Source organism: Sinocyclocheilus anshuiensis, unplaced genomic scaffold, assembly GCF_001515605.1.
Source record: "Sinocyclocheilus anshuiensis isolate Anshui unplaced genomic scaffold, SAMN03320099.WGS_v1.1 scaffold1524, whole genome shotgun sequence".
Classification (NCBI taxonomy): domain Eukaryota; kingdom Metazoa; phylum Chordata; class Actinopteri; order Cypriniformes; family Cyprinidae; genus Sinocyclocheilus; species Sinocyclocheilus anshuiensis.
The window spans coordinates 123695-134501 of NW_015559670.1; the positions used below are offsets into that span (position 1 = coordinate 123695).

The 10807-nt window shown below is 37.6% G+C and overlaps 1 protein-coding gene across 1 annotated transcript in view; it reads right to left on the reverse strand.

Annotated features, from left to right (window-relative positions):
* LOC107681616 (potassium channel subfamily K member 9-like) overlaps window positions 1–5552 on the reverse strand; it is a 50439-nt gene extending 44887 nt beyond the window's left edge. The window contains exon 1 of the mRNA XM_016477925.1: window positions 5241–5552. Coding sequence (XP_016333411.1) covers window positions 5241–5523 — 283 coding nt within the window. The 5' untranslated portion in view covers window positions 5524–5552. The remainder of the gene's footprint in view (window positions 1–5240) is intronic.
* Window positions 5553–10807: the final 5255 nt, after the last annotated feature.

A 10807-nucleotide genomic window follows, 5' to 3' on the forward strand; every position in this document is an offset into this window, starting at 1 on the left:
TACTTTCCTATTTTTAGTTTAAAAGAAGTATACTAATAGCACACTTGAATAAACTTCTTTTTCGTAAGGGTTTAGCTGTAGCTTGGCATGGATCATTGAATCTGATTAGATTATTAGCATCTCGCTCAAAAATGACCAAAGAGTTTCGATATTTTTCCTATTTAAAACTTGACTCTTCTGTAGTTACATTGTGTACTAAGGAAAATGAAAAGTTGCGATTTTCTAGGCTGATATGGCTAGGAACTATACTCGCATTCCGGCGTAATTATCAAGGAACTTTGCTGCCGTACCATGGGTGCAGCAGGCGCAATGATATTATGGTAAATGAGCCTATTTTCAAAAATAGTGGAGTGTTCCTTTAAACGTGCATCATTTATAATTTAATATATGCTGATGTTTCTTGACACTTCCAAATAGAATTTATAAGATGGTTTGCGTAAAGTTTCAGGAATCAGTAGAGTTAACATAAAAATTCATTTTCCATAATCAGAGTTATTGTGTGAAACAGGTTATTCTGAAAGAATTTTTTTTTTTTTTTTTTTTTTATCAGGAACTGATTGGATGAATAAAAATTCATTTTCCATAATCAGAGTTATTGTGTGAAACAGGTTATTCTGAAAGAATTTTTTTTTTTTTTTTTTTTCATCAGGAACTGATTGGATGAAATCAGAAAAGTGTGTTTAATACACTCTCAGAAAAAAAGGTAAAATAGCTGTCACTGGGTTGGTAACTTTTCAAAAGGTACACTTTTGTATCTTATTTACCCTTAAAGGGTGCATATAAGTACCTCAAATGTACACTGTAAAAAATAAGTGTAATTTTAACTGTAAAATTTTGTAAAAACGCTACGGAAAAAAACTGTTAATAGGTTAACAGTAAGTTCCCGTACTATATACAGGGAAAAACTGTAAAATATCTAACCAGACATTTCATGTAATTGTACAGTAAAATGCTGTTCATTTTACAGTTATTAGAAGTAAAAATAACAAATAAATGTATAATTTTCAGTCAAAAACTGTAAACTGATATTCCCAGAATTCCCTGCATGACGCTCCACAAATATTCTTGTTTGTAAATTACAGTTTTATACTGTAAAATGTGCAGTTTTTGGCCGTAAATATGTTTACAGTTTTTCTGTATTTTTTACAAAATTATTCTGGCAACCACAGCTGCCAAAATTATTTTGTAAAAACTACAGAATTTTTTTTACAGTGTACACATTTGTATCTTTGGAAAGATACCGTCCTGGTGGTTTTGTACCATCATTTTCTGAGAGTGTAGAAATAGGGTACATTTTTTACAACATGAAGAGAGAAGTCTGATTGTCCACATAAAAACAACAGTAATATCAAACTCAGTTAAACCAAATAAACCTATCAGTCTATAAAAGCAATTCCTAACTTTACCGGTCTTATTGTATATGGAATTAAAAACATATTTATTTATGCATATTTATTTCAATTACAAAACCAAAATTCATCTCAAATACATAACAGGTGGTACGGAAAGTTAGGTTTGCACTTCAAACTGAACTACTAAAATACTCATCATCAGATCTAGGATGCTTTGAGCGATACTGCAGTAGTGTAAACACACACACACACACACACACACACACACACATGCAGTGCACTGCAGTATTGTCGCTGTCCTGCTGAGGTGTGGCTTCACACACACACACACACACACACACACAATTTTCTCCTTCTCAACAATGCGATGATACACACAGATGAGATCATGAGAATGTCTAGAGCCAGTCATTCTGATGCTTTTGCACCATCATCCAAAAAAATATTTCATTTAAATCACAAGAAAGAAAGAAAAATTATATTAAGCATAATTAAATATAATTATATTTTTAAATCATCCAATACTAGTAAAACCATGCTATGCTTTGAAATAAATCAAAGTACTGATTAGCATATCCATACACCATGGTATTTATAGTATAGTATATGGCCAAACAGCACTGAATTACAATGGTAAAGCAAGAAAGAGAGCTGTATGAAGTCACATGAGCACATTAGTGATGCATTAGTAAAAAATGTAATCAAAACCAATAGCTATATTCCAATGATTTGCAAATGATCGACAGATGACCAGCAATTACAAGCACAAAGCAACAGACAGTTTATTCAGTCCACAACGCTGTGTGCTCACCTGCATGTGCGTGTGTGTTTCTCGTGATCATATTGTATACAAACGCACACAGCAGAACATTAGTGTCCTTTTACAGAACGGGATGCTTATTCATTATACACAAGAGCTGCTGTTCACACACCACTAAAACACCGTCAACACACTGAGTACCAACAGTCAAGTACATTCTGTACAGTAGACCTGCTGTGTGGATACGCAACACGCACTGCTGAGCATATCAAATATGATTTAAAAAAAAACTGAACTCATACTTTTTAAAGATGGAAATCTATTCGTTTCATTTTTATTAACTTTTCTCTACAATTTCACAGTAAACATGGGGTGATTTTTGAATCATTTCACTTTTGACTAGATGTCATTTTAAATGTATGTAAAAATAAATATAAAAATAAAATATCAAATGTTAAAAAGTAAATAAAAATAATAAAACAAATGAATGTAAAATAAATACACGCATACATAAATCAATACAAACTGTTATGAAATATGTGACCCTGGAGCACAAAACCAGTCTTAAGTCGCTGGGGTATATTTGCAGCAATAGCCAAAAATACATTGTATGGGTCAAAATTATTGATTTTTCTTTTATGCCAAAAATCATTAGGATATTAAATAAAGATCATGTTCCATGAAGATATTTTGTAAATTTCCTACTGTAAATATATCAAAACTTAATTTTTGATTAGTAATATGCATTGCTAAGAGCTTCATTTGGACAACTTTAAAGGCGATTTTCTCAGTATTTTGATTTTTTTGCTCCCTCAGATTCCAGATTTTCAAATAGTTGTATCTCAGCCAAATATTGTCCTATCCTAACAAACCATACATCAATGGAAAGCTTATTTATTCAGCTTTCATAAGAATCTCCCTTATGACTGGTTTTGTGGTCCAGGGTCACATATACCAAATGTTAAAAGGTAAATAAAAGAAAATAAATATAACACTAATCAAGTAAAAATAAAATTGTTGTTCATTTTGTTGGCATTTCTGACCTTGTGTATTATTTTTTTGTCATGTCTTTGGGTGCTGTACTAATTTTAGCATGACAAATGTACTATTTATTAAGAAATATTTCCGTTTTTTCTTAATTTTTCAATTAAACCCAACTTCCCAACGTACTTCGTATTACTTCCCAACTACTGTATGTTAATCCCTCAAACCAGCAAATGCCTGATGACATCATCCTCCAGGAAATGGGAAGTGACATCATCATGGAATAGTGATGAATTTGAGGAATTCTGTGATGTTTTATGCTCTTCACTGATTTCTCACTCCATCCTGTTTGATAAAATGACAGAAAATTTTATCATTTCAAAAAGGTGAATAACACAAGTAATCAAACCCCTCTTCAGTTATGCCCTGCTTTCTTTCCATTACGTAAATCGTCAGATTAAAATTTACATAGTTGACCAGAGCACAAATATCAGTCTGGTTTACACTTTTCTTTGAACAGAAAAGAGTTTGAAAGGTGCTGCATAACAGGAATGAAGCAGCAGTAAAATGAGTGTTTATTCAAAGCGAGGAACGTTAGCCATTCAAAAGCAAGGCCTGTAAAAGACCAGCACTGATTATAAAAGCAACATGCTCAACCTGTGAAAGGAAACCAGCACCTGAGCGTGTGCAGCAGAAAGAGAGAGATTATTTGGTGCTGCAGAGTTGCATTTCTAAACTAGATTTGCATTTCCTGAAGGAAATGTAATTCTTGCAAAGCAGCACAGAAATAGTGCTGAAGTTTTTGGCGTGTTTCAGTTATAGTGTTTGGTTCTAAATGAAATGCTGCTTTGCTGTCGTCATGACACTTAGCATCATCTTTGCATCGGCTATAGATGCTTCAACAGACGCAATAAAGAAAAGACCAATCAATATGCAAATACATCTAGATTTAGATGGCCTGAATCTACATGGAGTCTGAACACTGAGCATTAATTGCACAAGTTTAATACTTAAGACAAAGGCTTTAGAAACCAAAACCAGAATGTCTGAGGAATATCAATGCAGTGCTGCAATAATAATGTGCAGGATCAGTGAGGGGCGACCCAGCTCTAGCTGCAGCCGGCACCTGTTGCATCAGGATTGATTTTACAGCGCTTCTACTGATCCATTAATGACACTGAATGATGATGCATTGAGAAATGAACTCAATCAGTGATACAATACTGCAACACGCAAAACTCTGGCCTCCATGTGACCTCAGCGCGTGTGTTTGTGCGCGAGAGAGATTACTGAGCCTCTCCAGCACGTCTCATGTCCTCATATGAACTGTCACGATGCCTGATCATAAAGACGCATTATGAATGTTTTATGTCGTGCGGTGCTCGTTCAGGCTGACTCTTGTTTCGGTGAGCTGTTCTTTCAGCACCACGGCACAAGGCTGAACTACAAACTTCACTAGTCCACACTATTACATATGCTGCCTGTGAATATAGATAATCATGCCATATTGACAAATGTTTTATATCTTAATAAAAAACAATAAAGTAATGAGTATTCCCATATCTCTTTAAAGAACATTATGCAATGCTTCAGCAGCTCGTGCACATTAAAATCTCAATATGAAAACACATTAAGAAAATCAAAAAGACATTAAAGTACAGTTTAATGTCATTTCAAGCTATTTTAATATATATATATATATATATATAATGTCAACTGCAATTTTGTCAAACAGCTCAGGTTACGCATTGCATAAAGTGACGATTTCAACACTTAGGTTAGAAATGTGTTTCAATGCAAATAATCGCCTTAGAACTAATAAATTACTTGCTTGACTAGTTATTTATGTAGTTTTTGTGATTTCTGAAATTACGCAACAAATGACACACCTGTGGTGTGATAATAACAGTGATTTCCTGCGCATTCAGAGTCTTGCACTAATAACGTCCCTTCATCTTGCCAGACAGACCTCAGTCTGGACTTTTCCTCCCGCTGAAATGATTAACCAGGTACCCCACGCGACGTCCAGCATCACACCATACGAAGTGCAAAAAAGCTGTCTAATAAACCACACGTTTATATCCAAACGAGACTCTTTTCGCCACCTCGCATGAAAGACACGCGGAGAAGCAGCCGAAACTCACCTATAGTGGTTATGACAGTGATGGCAAAGTAAAAGGACCCTGCAAATTTCCACTGGACCCCTGCTCTGTGCGGCTCGGCCTCCATGATGATGGTCTCCAGCTTTTTATAGTCATCCTCACTGATGTTGTACTTGCCCTGGAGGCGCTTCTCCTCAGCCTCCAGCTGCTCCTTCTCCCGCATCTCGAAGTCCGACTCGAGCGCGTCAAACACCGCGGCCCCGACCAGCAGATAGGTGAACGTGCAGACGATCAGGGACAGCGTCCGCACGTTCTGCCTCTTCATGGCCACCAGGAACCGGCGGCTGAGGGGTTCATGTCCCCTCTTATCCCCCGGGAAGGCGCAGCAGCAGTCTGGAAAGGGCGGATAGGGGCAGTGCTGCTGTTGCTGCTGCTGCGTCTTCGGACACCAGTTGCGGTTGTAACAGGTCCCTTGATCGTGGTCCTGGCTGGTGGAGAGACACAGCAGACTGCTGGAGCGCCGGAACCACAAGCCCTGCAGCCGCGAAACTCTGCGCAAAACCTGCCCGAACCACAGTAAAGCCCTCCCGGCGCGCAGTGCCATCAACTAGCGCGCTCCCCGCGTGATCCCCAAAGAGCTTCTGACCTGGAGAAAGCGCCAGAAGCCACTGGGATTCATGCTCGAGTGACAATTACGCACCTGTTAAATTTCCTTCTCCGCAGCGGTTAAACAAACTCATCGTCGTGGCCATCAGATATCCAAACTGCCCCGAACATCTTCCAGAAAAAGTTTCCCCGACCTGTTCATCTGAGGATCATCTTCAGCTGTTCTCACTCCGCCGGTGCGTGAGTAATGCCGGTGGTACCGGAGGAGGACCCGTGAACACGCAGCAGCATCATCTGATGAGCGGCGGAGACGCGCAGCGCACGACTGATGCTCCAAACGTGATCCAACCCAGGAGAAACTCACTTATTCTCGTGGCTTTGCCGAAACGCTGAGCTTGATGATCCTATGAACAACAGGTCCGAGCGCGAACGTGCCCATCTGTTTCCCCGGTAACACGCTACTGGACGGATGGATGGATGGGCTCGACTCTCAATTCGCTCCGCTCCGGTAAAGCTGCACTGTCACGGTATGCCACCGCAAGCGTCCGCTGGCAGACTTCGGTGTGTGTGCCAGCCTGAGAAAAAAAAACGCGCGCGCATCACCAAAGCGCACACACAGATGGAGACACTCCACACTAAAGACACACGTTGAGCGTGCGCGCGTGTGCGTTACGATCTCAGCTTGAAATCATTTACGCAATTTGCACCTTCTCAACAGGTGACCTAGGAAAAAGAGGGAGTTCAGGTAAAACTGACTATTTTTAACGTAAATCATAGAGAGCAGCTGTTCGTTAAGTCCAGTCTAATCTATTATTTTGAAAATGTGCATCAAAACACTTTTTTAAACCTAAGAGCTATTTAAATCTCAGAAATCCCTAACCATGTTAATGGACAGTGAAAACCATCGGCGATAGCAAAAATGCTTTTTTTATTACATTTATTTTCTTTTTTTAAATATATAACTTGGCATTACGAGAAACATATTATGGCAGCATAATGCGTACTGATAGAAATCGAGCAATAATTATATATATATATAATAAATACTCGCTTTGATACTATTCCTGTGTGAACATCTGTGCGTGCGCGCGCGCGTGCGTACAGTATGTTACGCATGAGAGAATGTGCCAAGCAGCCATATGGGTAAATATTAGTTCACCACAGGAGCCAGTAAAATATGATCATTTTTATCAGTGAACATTTCTAACACGATTAGAGAGGGGAAAAGAAACAGTTAATTGAACACACATTAAACACTATCTCTGGGGAATGTTGTTACACTGTATGGGGGTACAGAGAACTCAATGAAGCCTGTCATTATAGGCTTTAAAGCTAAATTGAAACAGTAAAAAACAATTCTGAAACACAACTTCTGTAACAGTATACATGTAAAAAGTAATCAAATCAACAAACATTGCCGTCAATAAATTGTGAAAAATTGCATGTGACAACAAAAAATGTCAATTAGACATTGTCCTGAGAATACAGTTTAACTTTTAGGTTACATTTTATCTTCATAATATAGTTAACTCTTGTCTGAATGTATGCTGCTTTGGTCTCCTCTATACAAAACAGGACCTGCGTCTGAATAAAATGATCAGATAAACTGATGTAGACATCTTGACATTAAAAACGATGGGTTAATCAAAAATTGTGTGAAATGGACTGTTGTGCCAGTGTAAAAAATGCATTTGGACCTTCTGAAAAGAGTTCAGTTTTCCAGAGCGTCCATCTGTGAGGATTCTGTGACTAAAATAACTGTAGTGAGCTGGACACCAAAAGAGTATTTTGGTAGGTAAATGTAGGTCCTGTCCCAATATTTCTGCAGTCTCTTGGTGTAAGCGGAGGTTATGACGATATAAAGAGTAAAGACAATTTAGATAATACTTCTCTAATATACAGGTGCATCTCAATAAATTAGAATGTCATGGAAAAGTTAATTTATTTCAGTAATTCATCTAAAGATATTTAATAACAAAACAAAGACAGAAAGAATCAAGAGTTTGTAAGTACACACACTGTTGTAAATGCCTAGTTTTAGCCTTTAAAGGAATAATAGTTCATCAAAAGTGAAGCATTTGTGATCATTTACTCACCACCATGTTGTTCCAAATCTGACTTTAATTTTTCTGTAGAACACAAGGATTGTTTTGCAAAATGTTAAGACCACATTACCATCAAGCAAGCCATAAAACACCATAAAAATATATGACTGGTATAGTACATTTTGTCTTTAGAATAACGTTTTGTGAGAAACAGGCCAAAATGTAAGTCTTTATTCATTGAGAAACCCCTCCACCAGCTTTCAAAATCAAAAAATGTCATGCTGCATTCAAGAACCAATGAAGTGTGTGCAGTTTCTTCTCCTTCTCCACCTTATTTTTAATATAAGAGCAGGTGCGGTCATTTGTACCTTGAATGATAGAGACTTCCGGTGTTATCCGCTTCCAGTTATTTTAGCTGTACAAAAACAGTCCATTATACTGCATGATGATATTGCAAATTGGTATTTGTTTTCATATTATTTTAATATAATATCATTATCATAAATGCAATGGTTTGTAGGGCAAAAAGTTCTACTATACTGCACTTTGTTTTTCTTCTACTTACTTACCTATCCATCTTATTTTTCCGGTAAGAGCGGGCCGGCCATTTGTAAGTTTTATGGGTCTGGGCGATCTCATTTGCGTCCAGCAATTTTAACTGTACAAAACAGCTTGATATTGCAATTTGGTGTGTCTTACCATTTTATTTTTAATGTACTATCTTAATTATAAACACACTGGTTTGTGGTGCAAACAGTTTTACCATTTAGACTACTGCACGTTGTTATTCTTCTCCTTATTTCCCTATATAGCGGCTAATGAACCGGAAGTCTCGCCCATAAGATTACTTTCGCATTGAAGAATAAGGTGGATGCACTAAGGAATTGGAAGTCTCATGCATTTACAGAAGATTACGTCCGCTTGCAAATTAAGGTGGATGAGGAACAGATTCAGTCAGTGCTGCTTTAGGAAAACAATCATGCAAATCAGGCCGAATGAATGATGACATCTTCATTTTTGGTGAACTATCCCTTTAATCCATCTCTGTGAAACTATCCTCTGCACTACATCCCACATCGTGAGGTAGACAACCACCCACATTGTACTTTTGGATTTTTATTTTTTTTAACTTACTGTTTTTCATTGATTTTTTTTACCACTCGTCTTGAACCAGACAGGTCCATTTTAGTCGTTAGATCAAGGGAACCAAACACAAGCTTTACATAAACATTGACGGCGTATGCTGAGAATTTCATCAAAACATGAACAATCCTTTGGTAAATATGCAGAAAGACGTGTTGGGCACGAGCAGATGCACAGGCGACTGAGGCGAACGCTCAGGGTATAAAGTTTATAAAGACATATACAGGGTAAATGTTCTGTCTGATGTACTGCCGCTAGGTTTAGTTTCATTTTCTCACATTTCAAACCCCCCCACAACAGCCACCCACACAGACACACACATATAAGAGGATATTTCTAGATGTGTGAAGGGAGATGACTGCTTAATGAAGAACGGACTTCAGAGGAAAGCGCTGTAGGTCAGAGAACACCTGTGAAATATGATTTCATACACAAGCTCACGTGTGGAAGTCAGTCTTGGGGAAGCTCTGTATCTCACGAAAAACGTTGTTAACAACACTATAAGTTACAAGGGCGTAGATTTGATGTTGGCATTGGTGGGGACATAACGGCAGTCGGCAGACATTTATTGTTTGATGAAAATTATTGCTTGGGACAATTTAGTAGGCCTAGTTGCTAAATGTAGGGACATGTCATAATGTTCCTATAAATTCTACTACCCCCTTGAAAATCATAGGCTAAGTCTGACTTTGGAAACTGTAGTTCTGTCCTTAAATATGAAGAGGTCAAGCAACAGATTAATAAATTAATCCATATTTCACAAAAAGCTTATGGAGGTAATTATATTGAAGTGTCAAGTTGCGGTTTTTGTCACTCTTTTGAGGAAGATGTCATTCACCTTTTTGACAGTGTACCCACACAGAAAAATGTTGGTCAGATTTTTTAAATGTTCATCATCCTATCAAAAGATTCACGAACGTGTTCCGAAGTTCCGAAAAGTATCCTGGTTTCCACAAAAATATTAAGCAGCACAACTGTTTTCAACATTGATAGTAATAAAAATGTGTTTTTAAAAAGGATCATGTGACGGTAAAGATGCAGAAAATTCAGCTTGACCCTCACAGGAATAAATTAATTTTTAAAATAAATTAAAACAGGAAAGAGTTATTTAAAATTGTTAATATTCCACAATATTACTGTAATATTCATAAAAAATAAAAGCAGCCTTGGTGAGCACAAGAGCTCTTTAAAAAACTTACTGACCCCAAACTGTTAAGACAATATGCCAAGTAAAATGATTGGTAGGAACTTTGTGAGTAATGATTCGTATGAATTGGTGAATCAACCAGTGAACCAGTTCATCCGAATGAGCCATTTGAATGGACCAAATCACTGGAATACTGTCCAAACCAAAAAAATTGCTGCAATGAACCAGAGTTTCCAACAGTCTAATACAGATGTCTGTTTCTGAGAGCATATTTGGTTAAGTCTTAGGTCTCACTTTACCCACCTGTAAGGCTTTGTGTGCAATACTACATTAAAACCAGCACTTTAGTTTTCTTGTTACAGGACAAGACTGAAATTTTGATTGCAGTTACTCCCCAACACGTGACCAAAGTTAAAATCCATTTCTGTCTTTTCTCTTGTTTTCAGCTTTGCACATTAATTTATAAAACCCTCTCATGTGTAAGCGCAACCTTTTCTCTGAGATTGTTCTTTGCCTAATCTCATACTGATCCATCTTTGGTTTTATCTTTTGACCTTTTTGTCTCTTCCCACCTGTGCTGGCACATATAATGAAGGGCGTGGCTGAGAGAGAGAGAGAGAGAGAGAGAGAGAGAGAGAGAGAGAGAGAGAGAGAGAGAGAGAGGGCGC